This window comes from Emys orbicularis, chromosome 10 (genome assembly GCF_028017835.1).
Source record: "Emys orbicularis isolate rEmyOrb1 chromosome 10, rEmyOrb1.hap1, whole genome shotgun sequence".
NCBI classification, from domain to species: Eukaryota; Metazoa; Chordata; order Testudines; family Emydidae; genus Emys; species Emys orbicularis.
Window position 1 is genome coordinate 64,803,046 of NC_088692.1, and position 24,395 is coordinate 64,827,440.

General features: G+C 36.4%; 1 protein-coding gene across 1 annotated transcript in view; it reads left to right on the plus strand.

Moving 5' to 3' along the window:
- Positions 1–24,395, plus strand: part of ZNF280D (zinc finger protein 280D) — a 78,881-nt gene that overhangs the window by 34,444 nt on the left and 20,042 nt on the right. The window contains exons 6-17 of the mRNA XM_065412709.1: positions 2,203–2,320; positions 8,858–9,025; positions 10,279–10,388; positions 11,983–12,212; positions 16,508–16,665; positions 17,200–17,300; positions 17,411–17,557; positions 18,270–18,404; positions 19,774–20,033; positions 21,313–21,453; positions 23,445–23,507; positions 24,175–24,293. Coding sequence (XP_065268781.1) covers positions 2,203–2,320; positions 8,858–9,025; positions 10,279–10,388; positions 11,983–12,212; positions 16,508–16,665; positions 17,200–17,300; positions 17,411–17,557; positions 18,270–18,404; positions 19,774–20,033; positions 21,313–21,453; positions 23,445–23,507; positions 24,175–24,293 — 1,750 coding nt within the window. The remainder of the gene's footprint in view (positions 1–2,202; positions 2,321–8,857; positions 9,026–10,278; positions 10,389–11,982; positions 12,213–16,507; positions 16,666–17,199; positions 17,301–17,410; positions 17,558–18,269; positions 18,405–19,773; positions 20,034–21,312; positions 21,454–23,444; positions 23,508–24,174; positions 24,294–24,395) is intronic.

The following is a 24,395-nucleotide window of genomic DNA, read 5'->3' on the forward strand; positions in this document are numbered from 1 at the left end:
AAGGATAACTCATTTTTTCAGAGCTGCTGTTAAAGATCAGTCTCAATTTGGTAAGGTTGGATGAGTTCATTTGAGGAAAGGAAGACTTGAGGGGTTTTTTTCCTTTGCGTTATTCAGGGTCTGCATTGAAGGAATTTACAAAAAAAGATTCCCACAGATGTGTGCTCTCATTCTGTTGAAATCTGTCTTGGCACTGATGGGGGCCTCAACTAGCCAAGCCATATTTGTTTTTAGCACTATTAATTAGACTTGCTTTCAGCAGGCTTAATCAGTGTAGTGGTACAAATTGGTAGTAAAAAATATAACAATTGCTATAGATGCTAAAGGGTTGTCTTGTGAATGGAAAGGTACAACTGTGAATGGGACGTGTTTCATGAGATCTTGATATCAAAATCTGGTCTACCCTATGAAAGTCACTTGGAAAACGGAGTTATCATTGTCAAGTTTTCAGTTTCATCATGCAAGTTGGGAGGAAGGGGTGAAAAGGACACATTTATTCACAGTAAAGGAAAAATCATCAGAGGAGAGAAATCAGTTTGCTAAGAATTTGTAGTTAGTACCCAGGTCTAAGAGCACCATTTGTGGATATCTTCAACATACTTCAAATCTGCTGGCACAAGTCACTAGAGGAGAGACATGGGACCCAAGTCATGTGCCTTTTCCAGATGATCTTCTTGTTGTGTCAAGCCTCCTTACCCAGGCTTTGATTTTGCCTTGTATTCTCCCACAGTTTTAATCCAGTGCTAAGTAGGTTGTGGACTCTGCTCTTTGAGCCTTTGGCTTCTTTTCTTTTTAAAGGAACAATCTTTTTAAAAAATACTCTCTGTGCTAGGGGAAAAATACATCTAGGTATCTGCATGAAACTGGTATGCTGAGAAAGGGAAATAAAATAAGTCAATTCTTGATAGGGAAGAGTTGAGGACAGGCTTGGATTTGGGTTTTGTCCTATTTTTTTTACATTGTTGTTAAGTTAAAACTAAAAATGAACCCAGCTCTATCATCTGGTTGTTCTTAATTCATTATGCTGCTTCTGGAAATTGCATATATTCTATATAAAGTTTTTGTGTGGAGTGGCCATTTGAATGAATTGGCACTTATAACATGGCAAGTACCATGTGAACATTTTAAGACAAGTTTACTTTGTGAATGCTTCTGGTATATAACTTAGAAGACATTTAGAATTTCAGTGGGTGTTGTTGGCTTCAGAAATAACCCACTGGGATGAATTAAGGTGTGTAGGTTTTTATGTTGTTGAATATGCAGCCACAAACACAGTATATTTATTGGTTTCTATATTGAAGGTTATAATTGGTACTAGGAGGGCATATACTTTAAATGAGAACTTCAGCTCTGGAAAATAGGATAAAAACTGCAAGAAGACCCTAAAATTATGTGTGTCGTGAGTTGTCTTCACCTGGAAATTTTCATGGTTTTCATTAATTATCAACAATTAGTTCTTTTCTGGAATGCTCTAAACTGACTTCACTACTGCATAGCTCACTATAAAAATATTAATGATATATTGATCCTTCTTTTATGATCACAAAAGAATTGCCTAACCTAAGTACTGATTATGGCTTCTGAATCTTGGCTTGAATTGGTGCTTGAACAGGTGGCACTTAAAAAAACCCAGAATAACTGATCTTGCTCTGTTTGTATTAAGAAGTTTCTATTTACTATGAGTTTACATTGGGTTCTGATTTGTGTCCTTTAAAATGCAGTTAGCTAGCTGTGGAAATAATGTGTAAAGTCTCTAAATTTAAATTGAAAGGAAGAAAGTGGGCAAATGCTTAGAGAAAAAAATCCTCTTAATTAGAAACACTAGCAGATTTAGGATAAATCAGCTAGAAAACTCTGTTTTTATTCAGATAAATAAATCAGTAGTATGCATACTTTCTCTAAAATGTACAGAACGTACACATGCACACTTACACTGGATAAATCAACCACAGATGAACCAGGTCAGGTTTTAATTGTTTTAACAGAATTTATATTATTATTTTGACAGATGGTAATTATAACTTCAGTATTTACAGAATAAGTGTTTAAATTATCTGAATCCAATTGTAGTTACAAAAAACAAGCATATGATACTGTAAGTTGCATTTGTATATTGATTTTTTTTATGCAAATTTCAAAATGCTTTATAAAGATTAAGTCCCAATTTTTCCCTCCCCCCTCCTTTTGAAAATGGCTTATCAGGGTTATATTGCGAGTTCTCCACAAGCTGTACCAAATAATACTTCGGGCATACTGTTCGGCTTGAGACAGAAGTCAGGAGTTCCTCACTACCAGAGTGGATCAGTAGTGACTATGACAGGTGAGTGTATGTTAGTAAAAGCTTTTTTTTTTTAAAGAGTAAAAGTATAGAGTGTTTGGGTTATAATTTTAATAGAGGTTTCAGAACATAAGATAGTTTATTAGTGTTTGTAAAATAACAGTATTGGTGTCCATGTTACGAAGGAAGATTTGGAGCATTGCACTTAAAATATACTTTCCAATAAAGTCTTGCTCTTGTGAACTCACACATGTTACATGATGACCCCAATCAATATATGCGTGTGATTTTTGTCTGTCTATATTAAAAAATTACTGCCAGACTCACTGAAACGACTTTTTTGGCAGGCAAAGGTTCATTTGCAGCATATGCAGCTCTCTCTGGATGACATCAATAAAAGTGTCTGTCAGTCAGCCAGTGAGAGCCCATGGAACAACTTCCTGAGTCTGCTCAGTGGATTCCCTAGATGTCATTCTTTGTTTCCTGATTGCTATATATAGCAATTGGAGTAGACAGATCAAAGGGATCTGTTCTGGGAAACTGGGGAGGGGAAAGAATGCTTGTCATGAGCCTCTGAAGTATTTTTTTTTTAATTATTTATTTTTAGTTGCAGAAACTGTTTTATCTGGCTGAAGAAAATTGTATTTATTTGAAATACTAATTAGAACATCTAAAGTTAAATTACATTTTAGAATAAATAAGTATATGCTGTAAATTTAAACTTCAAGTGTCAGTTATGAAGAATTGCATTTTTGTGGTAATTGAATGACAAACTTAATTGTTGGTCAGCCTGTAATTCAATCTATAATGAAATATAATTGACAATTTTTCTGATCCTTCTATAAGAGGAGACTAAAACAGAAATGCTATGTGAAGTAGAATGAGTAAGATGAAAATCTAACCAATTCTTGTGGGGGAGGTGGTGGTTTCATAACACTCTAAATGGGGCACTCTCTCCCATCCTCCATCTGCTCCCAAATGAGTGAAGGGTGTATTTTTTCCAGTAGTTATCCACACACACTTATTGGTATAGTCTCCTCCATTCCTACCTCACCCTTGTTCTGCGACTTATTCTAGCTGGGGAGAAGGTGGGGCAAGTAGCTCTTGGCAAGATCAAGCACTTATCTACTTTATCAAGTGTTCAGCATTCTAGTCTTATCCAGCAAAGCTCTTAAGCAGGTGCTTAACTTTAAGCACTTGAGCAGTTTCGTTGACGTCAGTGGGAAACTGAAAAGTTACGCCCATGCTTATGTGCTTTGCTGGATTGGAGCCAGAGTGCACCGCACCTTCAAGGACTGAGCCCTTAAATGACTGTGAATTGAGGTGTCATGCAGTTCATGCGAGGTAGGTAAGTAGGTGTGTGGTCTGTGTTGGATTTAGAGATTAGAAAAAGAATTTAACATTGCTTATTTAAATTATTGAGAACAAAACTGCTTTTTGCCCCTTTTAGAAACAGAGGGAGAGTGTAATAGAGTGAAATAAAATGTAGCAAGAAAAGCCTGCTGGAGAAAATTAAGGAACAGGCAAAGGAAATTGATAGGCTGAGAGGAATACTTACTGAGTTAGTAAGCAAAAGTAGGACTGAGCTGGGTTGACTAAATTGAGAACCATGTGTGCAGTAGTAAGGACCTGAGAGCCAAAACAAATAGGTGGTCAGTTTCATATCGCATGTGAGCTCCATAAGACCAAAACCTTTAATGCAAGTGAGGGAAAGGCAGCAGGAAGTCTTTAGCATTCAAGCCTACCTGTTTGCCAAGAATTCTAGAAAAATTCTGACTCACATGTTTTCAGAAAACACAGTTAAAATCAAGTACACTGCGAACTTGATTATTTAGAAATATCAAGAGTTTTCATGTTAATTGATAAGAATTATTAACATTCACCTTTATCAGAAATAATCTTAGATAATTAAACAAAAATCAGTTACTGATTGTAAATTGTTCAAGACCCAGAACAAGCTTAAAATAATTTTGTGTACTGATTGTTTTAAACTATTATGTGTGTGGGAGAAAAGGAGTAAATACTTTCCACTTGTTAAATGGAATAAGAGCACTTTGAACTTTTTTTTAAAATCTAGTATTGCATGTATTATTTACAGGATTGAATACTGGGATACTCAAGTTAGAATTGGTCATAGTAACAAATGCTGAAAATTAATATTTTGGCTAAAATAGAAAATCTTGGTATAGCCAAAAGTAAATACTTAATCATACCTGTTAAATTCAACGCTTTATTCAACACCTGTCAGGTGGTGTGATTCTTTCTGAAGTGTTATTTTTTAAAGTTAAAAATCTGTAGCCCAAAATAAAAACTGTAGGCCTAAGTCTTCTTTCATGCTGGTGTAAATTGCAACTCATTGTAGTCATTCGAATTTTACCAGTGTAAATTGGTCTGAGGGGAGGATTGGGCTATGGGTGAGAGGTGTTGCACCAATATATGTATTTATTATCAAACAGTGAGTAACTGTCCTGCTCAGGTGACTATTGATAATTCAGATTTCACAAGCCTCTTAGTAACTACCTCTAACTAATTTATTCTCCAATTCAGAAAAGCACTCGAGCACATGCTTAACTTTGAGCTCAGAATTCAGTGGGACTTATGTGCTTAAGTGGTCTCCTAAAGCTGGGCAATTGGGCCCATCCTGCAATCTCTTATGAATGTGCTTAACTTTACTACTATGAGTAGTCTCATTGAAATAAAAGTTAAGCATGTGCGTCAGTGTTTGCAAGGTTGAGACCATGTAAATTGGTGATAGTTCTATAAAATTGACTAGTTTTCAGATTGGCAACCAGTTTTACTGATTATTACACAGTGTTTGGAATTTCTTTGTTTAAAATAGCATTTTTCACAGTATAACTGCAGCTGTTCTTCAATGTGCATTTGAATTCTGTTCTTATCTACTATTGTAAACAAATTCTCCTACTCTTAGGATGGCTATTCTAAAAGAGACAACTTAATAGAATTAACTTGACTCTTCTAATGTAGAACCACAGAAAACAATCCTACGCTAATTTGAGCATATGTACTCTCCTGCTGTTTGTGTTACTCCTAGTAACATAATTGGAGTTGCATGAAACTGTGTGAGAATGTGCACCATTGTAAATATGGAACAGAATTCTTAATGGTGTATACTTTTCTTGGAACACATCAGAAGGTTTTTTTATAATTCCTTATTGATAGGAAATATTACAAATTATATTGAAACTTGATTTTCTTCTGACACACGACTTTGAAAAAAATGGTATTTTATAGGCGGTTCCACTAAGTCGGTTCAACCTAAATAGTCAATTATACAAATACATCTAATAGTCACATCTACAGCATCTATTGTTGTTCACAGGCCCATTGCACAAGTAAATTCAGTGGAACAGAAGAATAGAAATTTGGTACCAGCTCTACAACAGCCATTGCTAAGCAACACACACAAGCCCCAGCAAGAAGCTCACACACTTAGCAGTGCATGTATAAGTAAACAAAAGCACTAAAGAAAGATAATACCCAGTGAGTAGCCCAGATCTGATTTAGCAATTTTTAATTACCTTGGGCAAAAGTTGCATAAACTGAATGGGAAATGTTTAACATGTCCACTTCAGAAAATGACTGGGTTTGAATCATTAGAAAGTATGACTGCAAAACAGCTTTTTAAGTTGGTGAAGTATAAAAGTCTGAGCTAAAAGTTAAGTACATTCTCATTATGGGGCATAATGAAGGCAGTTTCAATAGGCATTAGGATCTTTGTATTGGAGAGACAAGGTGGCTGAGGTAATATCTTTTATTGGTCCAACTTCTGTTGGTGAAGAAGACAATTTTTCAGGCTTATAGAGCTGAAGAAGAGCTCTGTGTAAGCTCAAAAGCTTCTCTTCCTCACAAACAGAAGTTGGTCCAATAAAAGATATTCTCTCACCCACAATGTCTCTATAATATTCTGGGGCTGACACGGCTACAACAATACTACATACAATTTTTGTACTGACATCCACGCAACATTCACAATAGCTGTAACAAAACTAGTTATTACAACAAAGGGTTTCTTGTACAAGTGGTAATGAATGTGAGTCACAATTGCAATGTAGGTGGGTGTCGCCACGTTAAGTCCTAGTTTTCATTTTTTGTGAAAAAGTGAGCTCTTTAACAATTCTCCAAGAGATCAGCTATCCTTCTGTTGTTTGTAAGGAAAGATAAGGACAGATTATTCTCAGTTCCACCCAAGAAGTGCTGAATGCAGCTGGAGAGTGGAGAAGGGAGTGCACAGGACCTATTTTCTGTTCTCACCCTGCATGCCCACTTCAGGAGTGGTGCTGTTGTTGGTCCAGTCCCCAGTATAGACTATAGAAGTCTGAAAGCTGGTGTCTAATTTATTGTAGTTCCCAGTGGTCCTCAGGAACTGTCCTGGCAGCCAGGAACACACTACTGGCATGTAGGGATTCCCCCGACATGCCTTCGGTTACCTGGTTTCACCACTACATTGAGTGGGTGATATTGGATGATTCTCCTATGCAGGGGAAATCATCCAGTGCTAGACATGCTGGCTTTAGGGCAACTTGGCACTGGAAAAAAGGCACACAGCTTTTCTAATGGACCTAATCGGGCCATTGATATACATGTATTTGAAAGTTGCTTTTAATATTTTGCATTTTTATAGGGAACTAGCAAACTGTTGCTTCTAATTCCCCTCCAACCTTTTGGAAGCTATTTCAGTTCTTTTTCCTTCAAATGGCAAATGAGAATTACCATTTTCTGGATAGTTGGGAATTATCTATAGCGCAACTTTCATTTTATATAAGATCTTGCATACAAACTGAAATCTCAGACATTTTGACAGAAGTAAGTAACATACATTGTGATGGGTTGTACCCCTTAAGGTGCCACCCGATGTGCTGGGATATCACTGAGGCCGCCTGTTCTGCCAGCCAGGGCACCCTTTTACCTGTCTTGCTGAGCCAGGCTATTAAGCCTCCTCCAGCACACATGCAGGCAGCGCCACACCCAACTGCAGAATGACACAGATACTGAGAATAGCTCTGGGAAGCGTCAGCTTAAGGGACCTGCCCAGCACTCAGGTGTCCACCTCCCTTGGGGTGCAGACCCAAAGGTATATTATGAAATCTGCCTCCTCCCTCAATGTGGAGAAAGGTATGCACAGCCTCTCATCTTCCCCCCCCCCTTATGAATTGCACAAATGGGGTTATATTATAACCAAGAAATAAGTTTATTAGCTATAAAAGATGAATTTTAAGTGGTTAAAGGGGTAGCAAACAGAACAAAGCAGATTACTAAGCAAATAAAACAAAACACGCAAACTGAGCTTGTGGCACCTTAGAGACTAACAAATTTATTTGTTAGTTTCTAAGGTGCCACAAGTACTCCTGTTCTTTTTGCGGATGCAGACTAACACGGCTGCTACTCTGAAAACTGAGCTTGTTTCACTAAAGAAATTGGTTACAAATAGTAATTTCTCATCCTAGATACTGTTGCAGGCAGATTACAGAAAGTCTTGAAAGGCATCTGCACTGGTCTCCAGCTTGAGACCTCAGGTATTATTACTCACAAGCTAGACGCCCTTCCAGCTTGGGCTCAGCCCTTCTCCCCACAGTTCAGTTCTTGCTTTCGGGTGTTTTTCAGTGTCTCTTAGGGTGTGGAGGCAGAGGAGAACCATAATGATGTCATTCCCCTGCCTTCTATAGCTGTTGTGTATGGCAGGAACCCTTTGTCTCCCAGTGGCAGAACACTGGCTTTCCAAGGGGTGGGTCCAGTACCAGGTGACTCAGACCCATGTCTCTGCAGAGCTGTGGCAGCCATTACTCATAGGCTGTCTGGAGCGTCCACAGGAAGACTAAGCTCTTTCACAGTCCATTGTCATTGCTAATGGGCCATTAGCCCTGCCTGGCTTTTCCATTGTTGTACCTGAAGGACTACTTGGGGGTGACACCCAAAGTAACACATTTGAAATACAGGTACATATTCCTAACTTCAGATACAGAAATGATACAAGCATACAAATTGGATAATCACATTCAGTAAATCATAACCTTTCCAGTGATATCTTACATGAGCCATCTTGCATAAAGTATATCTCAGTTATATCATATTCATATCATAAACATATTTTCATAAAGAATATGGAGTGAAACATCAAATACATAAACTAAAACTGAATGCTAAGTAAAAGAGAGAGATTCTGTTGAAGAGAAGACTGAAAAGGCACTTCCAAATGGTATTCATTGCAGTGACTAATGCTATAGCCATCTGTGGTTAGGCACGCAAATTAGGCCTGTGCTAGATGAAGAGGGATCAGAAAGACCAGGCTCTTTAGGTAGGCTGCAACAAATATATGAGGTGTCTTAAATGAGGGGGCTGCAGTCTATTTTCTTACTCATTCACATCACATTGACTTCAAAGTATTGATGGCTGACTCAACCAAACATAATTTTCCTAATTTATAAATGGCTTATTGGGTAGAGGACATTTTAATAACTATTATTTGTTTAGACTTGTTTGTCCATTTAAAAAGTAATCATCAGTAAGAGATTGGTAATATACTATGAAAAAACTGAGGTTCTTTAATTTAAACTGCTATAGGTCTGAATGAGAGTGGTTTTGTGTCTAAGCGTCCAGCTACTTCTGAAGCCAACAGTGTTACTCCAAAAAAGGCCAAGCCTAATGAGGTTGGTGCTGGAAGCAATTCAACTGTATCACCTTCAGTTAAATCTCCAACAGTAACATCATCACAAAATGTTTCTTCAAAAGGTAGGGTAGATTAAATGGTCTAGCTGTTAAATCCATGTATCTGTTCCATGGAAAAAGCTAGCACTAATGCAATGTTAAAGTTGAACGATCAACACTAAGAAGTTAAGGCAGAGTTAACTCAACAGCTCTGCCTGCCCCTTGTGCATATGCCTTAAAATATGTTCTCTTCTTATATAAAGAGGTAGATTAGCATATTCATTAAAACAATTTGGCAAAACCTACGTGAGTTTATGAAATGTTTCAGTTGACCCAATTCTTAATTTTTTGCCTCCTCTCCCCCCCCCCCCCCGGGCCAAAAATGAATAATGTTGCCTGGTTTTTCTTATAAGGTGGTGTGTTGTGACCTTTGGTCATAGTCTGGTAGATTACAGTTGACCTCAAATAGTTCATATGTATTCTTTAAAAAAAAAAAAACAGCCCTCCTGTGTTTATTCCTCCTTTTGTCTAAACTGCTTACCTAGATAGGACTGTATGCCAAAGAGAGAACTTCATCTACAGAGGCAGCTGGCTCTGATTTTGGCAGCTCCAAGAGAGCTTAAGCCCAGATATAAGCAATATTCACTAAAGATGAGCTATTCCAACATTTAAATACAAACTGATTAGCAGGTGGCAAACAATTTTTATGTTAATAAGAGAAAACACTATTCTCTCATGAATGTGGGTGTAGGTGCCTGAGATACCTATTTATTCTCCATGAACCTCAAAGACATCTTAGATCAGCACGAATGATGCAGCTGAATAGGCTTAGGTTCCAACTACCTGGCAGAGAGAACAGTACTCTCATCACTAATAGCCAAGTCATGTAACTCCTTTCCAGAAGTGGTCAGACTAAATCCTGTCCTGTTGATGTTGAGAACATGGTGTAAAATATATACATTCCTCCAAGAATTGATGCTCTCAAAATGAAAACAAAAATTCTAAATGCTGTCTTAAAATCACTGCATAAGTAGTGCTGCATAAGGACCTTAGATTGGTAGATCATCTATCTCTTGTTATCTCTTCCACTCTTAGAGTATTTTTGGACATACAGTAATATTGTGTGCAAGTTGTCACCAAAAAGAATTTGAAAATGAAAGGGTAATTATAATGGCAGTTGGAATTCAATCTTTAATTACAGCCACCACTGTCACCTGAGTTGTAATAGATTTCATTTTAAACCATGTATTTTTCTGGACTTCTAAGACGTTTTGTCATAATTACTCTTGTGATGGACTGTAAATTTGGAGTCCTAATGTACACTTCACATTTTACAGGTACTAATACTACATCAAGCAATGTTAAAAATGGAGCACCTTTTCCACGAGCTTGTCCAAAATGCAATATTCACTTCAATCTTATGGATCCTTTAAAAAATCACATGAAGGTAAAAGTTTTTTGTATTTGTGAAAAGTAATTATAAACATTTTGGGATTAAGCAGAGTTGTAAAACAGGGGTCAAATTTTTATGACAAGTTACAGATATTCTGCACTCTGGATATTTTCATCATGGGCCCAATTCTCTGAGATGCTGAATGTTTTTCACACCCATGAGCAAAGAAGAATGAAAAAGAAATTAGCAAAATGAGATTAATTTTCACCTGTTTTTTCATTGTTCCTGGTCCTTTTGAAAGGTGCACACTTGCTTTGTCATATGTAAATAAAAACCTCATAGGCATGTGTAGCCCAGTTCTGTGAGGGTCTTAGCACCTCATGTATAGTGTTGATGATCCTCAACTCTCATGCAACAGGAGTTCAGACTCTTGAAGAATTGAACCCTAAATGCCTACGAATTACTGTTTGTACAGGCAAAATATGACCCCCTTCACGGGCCAGGAACAGTGCAAAATAAAAAAGATGCTGTTTACAAAAGAGAGAAAATTACTCTTTTCCTCTCCTCCTCTCAGAAATGTATAGATACTCAATTGCACCTTTTCAATTTTGATCCATTCGTGATCATTTTGTTAGAGAAAAGTTACGTTCATTTGGAGAATTTAGTGCTGAAAGATACTATTGAAGAAAGTGGGTTTGTTTGGTTTTATTAACTTGCACATTTTTATGAATAAAATACATCTTCAGTTAACCTAGGGGGATAAATATGTCAAGGACTGTCATTTCACCTACAACAGGAAATGAGCTTATCACAAACGGGTCAGAGAAATTAGTACTACGCAGCAAGGCATGTTGTTTAGCAAAAGTTGTCCTCGGAAGCATTCCAGTTTTGTTTACTGTTGGACAGCAATATAGCACCTTCTATCTGAAGAACTCAAAAGTTCTTTCTAAACATTAAGTTTTGCAGTACTTCTGTTAGCTATGTAAACATTATCTCTATTTTAGATAGGGAAGCAGAGGCCATGGATGGTAGATGACTTTCCATATTCTAAATTCATTCATGGAGTTGGGAAAGAAAACTTTGATGTTTTTACTTTCAATTATCTGCTCTAATCAATTCAGCACATTGGTTTTTTTATATATACAGATATTTTTAAGAGACAGTCAAATTTTAAAAAAATAAATACAGCTTTCTTCATAGTTGTCAACAAACTCATGCGTACAAATATTTTGTTTAACAAAGCAGCTGTTTTACTCAGCTTAAATTTTATGTTAGGAGGGAGAATAGTTTTCTAATTCATAAAATGAAGATTGGAGAAATTTGAATTGTGCTGTACATTTCAGAATATTTTTTAATAAACATATAAAACAAGGTAGTAATTCTGCCTTGTGATTTATAGTAGTCATATTAACATAAAAGGAAAAACCCTTTGTCGGTATTTTAAAATACTTGGTGTTTAATTATCTAAATCCTATCCTTATGTATTTTTGTATTTGCAGTAACACAAGAGCAGATACCATCCAGAATAGACATAGGTGTAAGAGCAAAGTGAGAACATGTCCCAAAGTAATGGAAATAGAAATGCAGGTATAGCCAGGTTAGCATTTTTAGTGCAATTTGGTAACTTAGACTTGTGTCTCTTTTTCAGTATTGTTGTCCAGATATGGTAAATAACTTCTTTCTGGGAATGTCCAAAACAGAATGTTCAAATACACGAAGTAAGACTGCTGAATCTGAGAAAGGAAAATTGATCATGTTAGTTAATGACTTTTATTATGGAAAGCATGAAGGTGATGTCCAGCGGGTACAACAGGAACAGAAGACTCATACAACTTTTAAGTGCTTCAGCTGTTTGAAAGTTCTTAAAAATAACATAAGGTATCTAAACATTCACTTCTGTAACTGCTAGATACTACACATTAGTAACAAAAACAAAATTAAAAGTCATGTAGTCACAATTGTATCTGGAATGTAAAGATGCATTTTATGTATAAGACTTAATTTGAAAATTAATGCTATAAAGTTACTTCAGTGTAAAGTAAAATTTAATTCATTTTTCACTACATGTGTATGTTTGGAACTTAAATTTTGTACAAATTAGAATGGCTAATTTTAATACTTCCAAGATAAAGAGTATTGTATGCTTTAATGAGTCTGGTTGTGGTAGTATGGAAATTGAAAGAGCAACACATTACCTTTTTACAATTTGCCATCCAGATTGATGACATTAACAGTAGATTTCAGTATAGTTCCCTTTAGGGGTCCACGATGAGTAATTGGTAGTGATGTAACCAGTATAAAAACTGTTCTTTTGATGGAATAACTTTACTTTCAAATGCAACAAAAAGCTTTCATAAGCTGTTTCAATAGGTAGGCAAGTTTGTATCACAGTTGCTTTGGCAGTTAAGGTCGTAGTTCTTTTTCATAAGACGCCTGTAAGGGAAGCTGATGTAGCAGAATGTAAAACTGAAAAATGGACTGGGCCTTCAAAGGGCATAGTCTGCAAGTTTAAAATGAACAGGCTTGTGATAACATTAAACTCATATCGTTAAATAAAACAAAAGGTTCTTATAATTGCAGGCATTAAAATTGCTATTACACACACTTAAAAACTAACTCACAAATAAAACTACTAGTAATTTATCTTTTAAGCAGCTGGAAAATGTTGTATGCTGTCAGACCTTCAAAGGGTTTGCTCTCATGATTTGATAGTTGCTGTTGGCTATGGCATTTCCTTCCTTTCATTTATCTTTAAAAACTGTAAACAGTATTTGATGTGGGTTGAAGAAAGTTGTTTGTCTTTTTCTGTGCATAATAGTTTTACTATAAAAATAAGAGCCTCTTTTAGCTCATCTTGGAAATAGTCTATAAGTAGTATTACATATAAGAATATTTTCATTTAAAAAAGATATTGTTAGTTTACAATATTTAATACTTTGTTTAGTTGTTTACCGTATTTGACTTACCAATAAACTTAATTGGTGACAAAATATTTTAATAGATTATTTTCTTTTAAGTGAACACATTGGGTCTCTTACAAAGGGTACGTCTATACTTACCTCTGGGTCCGGTGGTAAGCAATCGATCTTCTGGGATCGATTTATCGCGTCTTGTCTAGATGCGATAAATCGATCCCGGATCGATCCCGGAAGTGCTCGCCGTCGACGCCGGTACTCCTGCTCCGCGAGAGGAGTACGCGGAGTCGACGGGGGAGCCTGCCTGCCGCGTGTGGACCCGCGGTAAGTTCGAACTAAGATACTTCGACTTCAGCTACGTTATTCACGTAGCTGAAGTTGCGTATCTTAGTTCGAAGTGGGGGGTTAGTGTGGACCAGCCCAAAGATACACTAGCTAATGGATTCCTCTTCTTGGGGCTTGTGCTTCTATCATGAAACATTCCCTTAGCTCTCAAAGTTACTTGGTCCTCAGAGGTACTGGTAGCTGTGCCCTCCAATCACCAGTATTCAGGCCTCTCTAGACTCTTCCTAGTCATCATTCCGATCAGTCAAGGAAGTATCCTGTCACTGTCAACTCACTCTGTTGCTGACTGCTACTCTCCTTATTATCTCTTGATTCATGTTAAAGTCAGAAGTCGCCAATATTCTTTTGTTGACTCTGTCCTGTAACCCTTCATTATTCCTTATTAAATTTTCTGTTTTAATAATTGATTTATGTGACCATAGTGCCTGAACCACAATCAAGCCTTCTTGTTATTTGTATTACTGTTGCACAGGTCGAAAGAGTGCTGTCTTGACATTGACTCTCTAGTTGGTCAAAAATGCAGCTAATTTCCTGAAGTTGCATAGCTAAAGCACCAGAAACCTTCACCTTCTGTAGACTCTGGTGGACATGATGTCAGATGACATTAATGTTGTACCGCAGCTACTCTTCTATAGGATCTTTTGGATTGGTGCCTGAGAAATTTCCCCTTACCACTTTGTGGATGAGCCGTTGGAATGAAGGGAATCTCTGTTTCAGACCATGCTGGTGCCATCATCAAACGTGTGGGTCTGCCACATCCATAGGCAAGCTTTTCCAATGGTTAAGAATTCTCGCTGTAATTTGCATTTTACCATCTAATCAGAATTTATCTATCTTACGTTTCCAGCCATGGGATCTTGTTATGCCTTTATCTGCTAGATTAAAGAGCACTGTAGAAATCTTCTCCCCTTGTATGTTGTTATAGACTATAATCAAGTCATCTCCTAACCTTTTCTTGGATAAACTACATAGATTGATCTTCTTTAATCTCTTACTGTAATACAGATTTTCCAGACCTTGAATCGTTCTTGTAGCTCTTTTCTGAGCCCTTTCCATCTTGTCAACATCCATTTTCAAGTGTGGACCAGAACTAGACGCAGTATTTCAGTAATGGGCTCATGCAAGTATTATCCAGTAGTAATATCACCTACCTATTTCTACTCAATATTCCCCTGCTTATACATCCAAGGATCTTGTTAGTGGTCTTAACAACCACATCACACTGGGAGGTCATGTTTAATTGGTTATGCATCATGATGATTTTTTAGAGACAGGCATTCCAAAATACAGTCCTCCTATGTGTAAGTGTGACCTACATTTTTTTGTTTATAGATGTGACCTTGCATTTGGCTGTATTAAAACACAGATTGTTCAAGTGAGACCACCTTATGAAGTGATCTAGCTCACTCTGTAGAACTGACCTGTTCTTGTCATTATTTACCACTCTCCTAGTTTTTTTTATCATTTGCACACTTCACCCCCAGTGACTAGCTTGTCTCCTCAGTATGCCTTCTGTAGCAAGTCTCCTACAGTAGAGTTTTGTGTAGGCCCATGAAAGAAGAAAAAGAGGGTACAGTAGAACCTCAGAGTTACGAACAGCTCAGGAATGCAGATTGTTCCTAACTCTGAACATTGACTTAATACAGCTTTTAAACTTTACTATGCAGAAGAAAAATGCTGCTCTCCTCCTTTTTTTAGTAGTTTACGTTTAACACAGTACTGTACTGTATTTGTTTTTTTGGGGGGAAAGAGGGATGTCTGCTGCTGCCTGATCGTGTACTTCTGGTTCCAAATGAAGTGTGTGATTGACTGGTCAGTTTGTAACTCTGGTGTTCATAACTCTGAGATTCTACTGTATGTACAAACAATAACATGCCAACCCTCCTCCCTGTACTTTAAAGCTGATCTCTAAATAAAGCTCCTGAAAGTAGAAAGGAATTCAGGGGGATGGGATGGTTCTGTTGAGTGACTTTTACTTTTTGGTTTGTGGAATGTGGGCTTTGAGGGGCATGCACATGGCCCCCCTATTACTCCACAAGGTTTCATGGCAGCATACTCAGGGACGTGACTCCTACAATATGCCTGTGGGGAGGGAATCCCTTATATAAGATACAGTCTCCCTGTGCTCCTTTGCAGGGCCTCTTCCCTGTCCATGTTTCAGTCACTCTTAAAACCCACTTCTGCTATGCTGCTTGGAGTGAATTGAGTTGACTTGTGCAAAGATCGTTTATTTTGTTTTATTCGTTTCCCTTCATTAGATTATAAACTCTTTGTAGCAGGGACTGTCCTTTCTTGAAATTTGGGAAGCATCCTACGTATCGTTATATGCAGTGTTGTTGTTGTATTGGTACCAAGATATTAGAGAGACAAGGTGGGTGAGGTAATATCTTTTATTGCACCAACTTCTGTTGATGAGAGACACATGCTTTCGAGCTGACAAAGAGCTCTTCTTCAGGTCACTGTCAGGCCCCCATACCTGAAGGTGATCTGAAGAAGAGCTCTGTGTAAGCTTGAAGGTATGTTTCTCTCACCAACAGAAGTTGGTCCAATAAAAGATATTACCTCACCCACCTTGTCCCTCTGACATAGTCTGGCATGACTATAAGCAAATATGACATAATACTATAGATTCCCTATACTGCAGAGTATATTTGAGATGATAGTGCGTTTTTAATTTAATACTCAGGATGTCTTTCGGTTAATCTGTTGAAAGGTTTGTTTTTTTTATTTGTAACTTTCATTTATGAAATTTTTGACAATTTAGAAATCATAAGAACCATAAGTCTCATTACAATTCACTTGAACAGTGCTCCTATTCAACAGTGTTTTCCACTTTACATACTTCATGTCAAATTTGTCAAGTATGTTTTTTGTTTAAACTTAGCTTATGCACCTGTTCTCTATCTTTAATAGGTTTATGAACCACATGAAACACCACTTAGAGCTTGAGAAGCAGAGCAGTGAAAGTTGGGAAAGCCACACCACCTGCCAGCACTGTTATCGTCAGTTTCCCACACCTTTCCAGCTGCAGTGCCACATTGAAAGCACACACACCCCTTATGAATCATCTAGTAAGTTTGTTCTCTTTGTGTTTAATCATTGTGTTCTTACAATTTTAGCTATTTGCTGATTTGTAACTTGCAAATAAAGATGCAGGAAACCATTGTTTTTTGTTTTTGTTTTTGTTTAAAGGGGAGAATAAGTACTGAGGTTAGAGAGTAGTTGATCAGCCAGTTTATCAGCTTTTAGTTACCATGTTCAGTTACCAGCTTTTGTTCAGATTAGTTGTTTGAAAGATTACTGTTTCAGTCCAGGTTTAAAAACAACAACAAAAATTAATAGAATTGGGCTCTCCATTGCCAGATTTCTTGTATTTTAAAAGACAGTGCATCACACCAGGAAATCCTGACTGCAGACTCTTCAAGCAAGTTTCAGAAGCAAAATAAATCTGCAGTTTGTCTCATCTTTATTACTTTAATACTTCTGTATGTGTAAATTTCATTTTATGTATGTATATGTACATAGCAGTTTACACACTCACAATACTCTATTTCTTCCCCCAAACTCCAATTAATACATTTTGATTATTTTCTGTTCTTTTTCAGCTATTTGTAAAATCTGTGAATTATCCTTTGAAACAGAGCAAGTTCTTTTGCAACATATGAAGGACAATCATAAGCCAGGTGAAATGCCATATGTTTGCCAGGTACCTCAGAGTATTCAGTATTAAAACACCTATTTTTTTTCCTTAAGAAAATTTTCAGCAAAGAAGTCAACATAAGATCTCATGAGGTTAAATTACACTTTTATTTCTAGGTGTGCAATTACAGATCATCAGCTTTTTCAGATGTAGAAACCCATTTTAGAACTGTACATGAAAACACAAAACATTTGCTTTGTCCATTTTGCCTCAAAGTTATTAAAATTGGAGCACCATATATGCATCATTATATGAGGCATCAGGTAAGTAGCTATTAATTTTTGTCTCTTCATGATATAGAAATGTGACCAAAAAAGCAAAACTTAACTTAGTAATATGCTAATGTACATTTTCCCACATAAAAATAGCTTAATTGATTGTGCGACCATTGAGAAGACTTATGTTTTAAAATACTGGAGGTAAATATACTACTAAGAGAAAATATTTATCGTATAAAACTTTGGGCCATTTCTTTTGAATTCTTTTAAGTAAACTATTGGATTCCATTGTTAGATTTCCCGAGTATATTGATGTGTGAGGAGTTATTTTTGTAACTTGTGTTAGCAATAATATTAAAAATCTATTAAAAAACCTCTGCACATTCTATGAAAGAATACATGTATCATTTCTTTGCTTAGATATGTCATACTGACATCCTCTTGAAATCAATGACAAAACACACACTCACTCTTGCGGAACCAGATGCAGGATTATAGTTATCTTTTATTTGTAATTTCATTGAATTGGTAACCTAGATGCTACTGATACATCGTGTTTATGTATTGCTTTGCATTTTAAAGCACTGTACACATGTTCATTTTCTGGTTTGTTATACAGTATTATGGGTTTTAGGATTATTAAGAGTGACTTGTTAAAATAAGATTTAGGTCATTATTGCTTGAGACATGCTAGGATGGCAGTTTCAGTTCATTAGAAGATTCCTGCTTACTGTAAATTGTCTTCCATTTTTAAAAGAAAAAGGGAATATACCGTTGTACTAAGTGCAGATTGCAATTTTTGACATGCAAAGAAAAAATGGATCACAAGACTCAGCATCACCGGACATTCAGGAAACCTAAGCAATTAGAGGGATTGCCTCCTGGAACTAAAGTAAGTTTTTACTTCATATAAAAGAGAAAAGAAGAAAAAGTTACCTGGCCGGAGAAATGGAGAGAGCCTACTTAGAGAGGAGGAGATGAGAATACTGGATTTTAGGTGGGAGATACTGAGGAGTTGGGAAAGGAGGGAATCTTCCCTGCTCAAAGCAATCAATTTTACACCATCCCTCAAAGCGGATTATTTAATTCTGCCTCCCATCTTCATAATTTATACAGGACTGTGCTTTCCCCGCACATGTCTGTGCACCCCAACACACACAATTGATAATAGCCCCACTCCCACTTTTTAGAAGAAGTCTGTCCTGCTGCTTTCCTGAGCTGAGGGTCCTGTTTTTCCCTTCTCTTCCCCCCTCACTTTCTTGGAGAAAAGCGAGGGCTTCAGCGTATTGACTATAGAGAGGGTGTGATCAGTGGTTGAGAATATTTGACCCTTTCTCAATTTATGGGGCCATGTTGGGGAAGAGCAGCAGCCAGCAAGGGGGCAAAAGTTGCTGCTCCCTAGTTAGAACTCTGTCCTGAGCACAGAGATCTATAAGAGTTTTCCAGACCCATGTTTGAAGGGAGATAAAGAGAGCTCTTCTTGCTATATGTGCTGAGGGAACCTTGCTGTTCATCAGCATGTGGATCATCATCTCACCTGGTTGCCCTTCCTCAAGGAAAAAATAGAATGAGTGACAAGTAGCCAATCAGCACAAGATTTCCCTGTAAATTAGGGTTTTTTCATACCGACTTCTAAGAGGGTTTGAGATCCATAGTCCTATGAGGAAAACCTGTGGACTTGGCAGGTCTGTGAAGTAGCTGGTCTGTTGGAAGCTGACCAGCTTGACCACACTGTCATTTCAGTCCCTGTAGGAGAACTCATAATTGTGATAGTTGCTTTGCAAATTATGAAGTACTTTTTTTCCCCCCAGTAAACCCTCAGGTCAGACTTCAGTCTTCTGGGATAACACACTCAATTACCCTAAGATTTAATGGGAAGACTAAGGAGTAGACGTTCTGCTTGCTTACTTTAGAATTTTCTGCTGTTACCTATTGGATGCCCCCTTTTTTGCTGAAAATCAGTAAACTATTTGAGGTATAGCTTCTGTTCTGTGTCAGTTGAAAGTCATATTTTTCAACATATGTCTTATTGAATAGGATTCTATATATTTGTGTTCCATGTGAAGCAAAATTTTCCTGACAGTAAACTGCTTTATTTGTTTTATACAACAGGATATGAACAAAATATACAAGGCAAATGAAAGCTTTGCCTAAGTTATAGGAATAGGGGTTTCAAAAATTTAAATATAACTCTCTAATTGGTGTCATTAATTTTTACAGTGTTATAAAAATAAAGTGCCCATATTATTTCATGTTCCTAGGTTACTATTCGAGCTTCTGTTGGACCTCTTCAATCTGGAACATCTGCCACATCTTTTAGCACAAGCACCTCCACATTTCAGTTATCTCCCAAAACTAAAAATACAAACACTAAAAATCACAACAAATCTAATACAAATAAATCAAAATTAAAATCATCAACTATACAGAAGAAGCAAAACACATTTACTAGCAGCAGCAGCAGCAGCAGCAGCAGCAAAAAAAAAAAAAAAGTTGCCAATACAGCATTGCATAATCTAAGGTAAAATCTTTCAGTTAATACTGTTCTAAAGTATATTTTGAACATACTTACAAAAAGTAGTTAAAGATCAGTTTATGAAGATAAAGCTTATTGGAACACAGGGGATTGGAGACATGGTTGAGTTTGGCAGGAAGAGCAGGTTCATAAGAAAGACGCTAGTATCTTGATATTTGCATACCAATATCTTGATATTATTTTTATCTTTATTCTTCCCCATGTGATTTGTTGTTTTTTTAGCAACAGACTTCCTGGCAATGGATGAGCAGGACAGATGATGTGAAAAGTACTAATTTCCTACAAAATTTAGACTTTTCACTGGGTCACTGTACAAAATCATGTTTTGTTGAAATATTGAGTCTCCAGGTAGAGTCTACTAAAGATGACTTGCAAAGGGAAATATAGCTGTGCTTGTGTTCCTTTTAGCTTCTTTATGAGGTTACAAAGAAATCATTTTGTTTGTAGGGTTTTTAAGGTTTTGTTTGTTTGTTTTTCCTGTTTATTTTTAAAATTAGGAATTCAGGTCTTGTCTGTCCTAGAAGGCACTCTGGTGACTGGAGATGTAATGAAATTGTTCCAGAAGAGTCAAGAGATTGAAAGCTAAGCTATTGAGAAGAGAGAGGATCTTTAGTTTGATTGTATAAAACTTTTTTTAATAGCTATTTAACTTCAATGAATAACATTTTGGATACAGAATGCCTTTGTTAAAGATTAACAATCCTGCTTCTTCAATTGAGGTACTAAACCTCACAATAAATATGCTTCAGGACATCCAACTGGGCCTCCAACAAAATTAGGGAGGACCAGACTTAACTTTCTTCATTTAATTTTTCTGTGAAGTTTGTGGGGTATTTTGAGGGTGGATGGGTTGGGAAGACATCTCAGAGGAGAAGCAAAAAGCAGGCAAATAACTTATTTAAAAGTCCTTTGCAGATAACCTTTGAGTAAGTTTTAAGATTAGAATGACACTGTAATTAGAGGGGGGGAAATTTCTTGAGTGTTTTTTAAGAAGTATGAGCTAATATGAATTTAAACAGTACTTTGTATATAGGCTCTACCATGACCAGCTAACATTTTTAAAAGGTGTTTAAAAAAGTACCTGTCTACGCTAGGTACTAAGTGGTGTTTAAAATCATTAGTCAGTCAACACATTGTTAAAAAGACCCTCTTTTTACTAGTCAAACCAATGCTGTTGAGGCTTTAAAATAAGACCTTTTAAATATATTATGTCCCCTTAATATATTAACACTAACAGTATCTGGTTCATTTGTATTACTATTAGGTATCGTTTGGGAGTTCATAAATGCATTGAATGTTACTCAGAAATAAAAGATTTTGCAAGTCACTTTCCAGCATATGTCCATTGCAGCTTATGCAGATACAATACTAGCTGTAGCAAAGCCTATGTGAATCATATGATGAGGTGAGAACTGTTCAAATTTTTATAATTATAGTCATGGTTATTATAAAATATTTTTCTTTAACCTATATATAATTTATGTTAACTGTTTCTGTGAGCTGTATCTTGTATTTGTTTCATAGGACTGAGGAAAACTATAGGCTTAGATTTTCAAAGCAATGTTAATGACAGATGTGTGGCTAAATCCACTGCACTGGTACTTGCTATAAAAAAACAACTCAGACTATAAGCAGGACCCTGCGTATAGAGTGAGGCATGGTATTGCAGGAAGAGAAAAAATGATTTCGTGGTTGAGGCAGTGAAATGACACCCTGGAGAACTGGGTTCTATCCCTGCCTCTATCTCTGCCACAGAATTCTTATGTGAGGCTGGGCAAGTAACTTAAACCAAATTTTTCAGAGGTGATCAGTAATCATTTGTTCCTCATTTTCTAGCCACCCACCTTGAGACCCTAATGTTTGAATTGTAGAAGGGCAGTTCAGTCACAGCTACAACTGAAGTCTATGGGATCTGTGCTTTAAACATACGCAGTGCTATATAATGAGACGTTCTCTGAAAAATCAGGCTGTAAGTGTCTAAAATTGGCCACCCAAAATTAGTGGATACTTTTTTGACCCTATTCTCTCTGTGCCTCAGTTCTGCATCTGTAAAATAATACTGCCTTATCTCACAGGGGTAATGTGAAGATAAATTTATTGATGTTTGTGAAACAGTCAGATACTACAGTGATGATCGTGATAGAAAAAGCCCATGAGAAAATTAATAATTCTGTATTTAGTGGAGTGTTTGAATAGTGGTGCAGTAAGTAAGGTATGGGATCTCACATACAATGAGGGTAAATCAAAATGTTGAATAGCTGCTCATTAAATGAGCACTGTTCAGTCTGTGCACTGAATGAGGCAGGGGTCCTGTGAAAAAAATGTGATCATATAATTAAGGACTATATAATGCATACGCACAATCAGAATGAGTTAAGGTTTCCTAGGCAACTTTAAATTCTGGCATTTTCTAACTGAGTGCTTGACTTCGCAATCTTAATGTTTTAGCATTTTGTGTGTATGTATGTAGACATGCCTGTGCCTACATACACACACAGACATGTTGTGGTTTCAGTGTCCATTTGAGTTTTTGGATGAAGTGATGTATCATGTTACAAACTTGCTGGTTTCTAGTTAGTTAATAGGAGAACCTTCTATGCTAGCAACCAGCAGCTGTATAGCTATCTTGTGGCTTTAGTTTGTCTTATATATTAAGACAGATCTCATATATACACATTTATTAAGCTGTTGTTTAAACCTATTGAGTATTGTCCATAAATGATGCCTTGTTTCCAAAACATAGTGAAGCCGGAGCAAACTGAAATACTGATACTGAGAACAAACATATAGCTTATTGTAATTACTGTAAAACATCAAAATAATAGTTAAACCTTTAGAAGTTGAGAATATATTCTCAGGCTGTTTTATCTATTTTCACAAATGACTTACTACTTGTTTATGTCCAAACACAAAAATTCAAACTACTTATTCAAAGACAATGCAATGCTATTGCCATATTATAATAGTAAGTGATTGTATCCTGAAAATTAAACTTCATAGTACTTCAGCTAATCATGACTGAAATGTTTTTCTCCAAAAATCACATTCCTCAGAAAGTACTTAAAAGTTTACTAAACGGAAACGGATAAAGACATACTTATTTAACTGGTAGTCTAATCCTGAAAATATATAACAACTAGTGATGTTTTAAAGATGTTGGTGTAGTATTTCAGTATTTTGAACAGGGAATGAGATGCATGAACCTGTAAACTCTTTATGTACCAAATTTACTACCTTAGAACTGTACATGGACAGACAATAAAAGGCCTTTATTTTCATGTCTTGCAACAGGCAACTTGCAGTACCATTTACAGTGTAGTTATGTGGAATACTACACTCAAAAAGACTTGCCCTCTATATAGAAAAATAGTTTAAATTATATTTTCTTCTCTGTAGTTTTCATAGTGCTCGTCCAAGTAAAAGATTTTGGATCTATAAGAAGCATTCAGAAGAACTGAGGTAACTCTTATTTTCAGTTGCAAATTATTCTTTGTTTCATTCTTTTTTTAATATACACTCTTATACCTGTCTAGTCGCTTAGTTGATATTATATATAAGGCCTGTATTTGAGGTTCAAACTTTGGAACTCTTGATCTTGTGGGTTGCCACAAGTTGGAAGTAGCATGGAAGTGAAAATGTTTATGCAGGGGAAGTGAAGCTGCTTGTGGGAGAACTAATAATGTTTAATGTAGCTGCAGATAAATAAAGCAACTGTCTACATGTCTCTTCCACCCTTATTCCCCATCCCTGCCAAATTTTCAAAAGAAGAACTTCCTCTCACGCACCTGCTATCTATAATGCTTGGAATGCTCAAGTAAAAGTGCTAATAATGGGTAATACTTCTTTGACTTTCTTTTTATTATGTTTGTACAGTGCTGAGCACAGTGGGGTCCTGGTATATGACTAGGGCTCCTACATGCTACCTTAATGCAAATAATAAATACTTAAGTGCACAAAAAAATGATGATGATTTACATAAACATTACATACATGTACATTGTATTTTCATTGGATCTTCACATAGTCTCAAACTTTATATGCCACAAGTAGAAGACAGTCTTTCATAGCCTTGTACTACTCACTCTTTTTACCTTTTTTTTTTTTCTTTTTTTCTCTCCCTTTTTAGGGGTGTTACTGTAGTGTGTCTTAATTGTGATTTCCTAACTGATGTTTCTGGCTTAGATAAGATGGCCACACATTTGAGTGAAAGACATACTCATACTTGTCAAGTTATTATAGAGAATGGTAAGTACATGTAGTATATTTTATTTTTATATATTGAATATTAATAATATAGTATTTTAGTCTACCACATTATTGGTGGTTCTTGTGGAGTTACATCCCAAA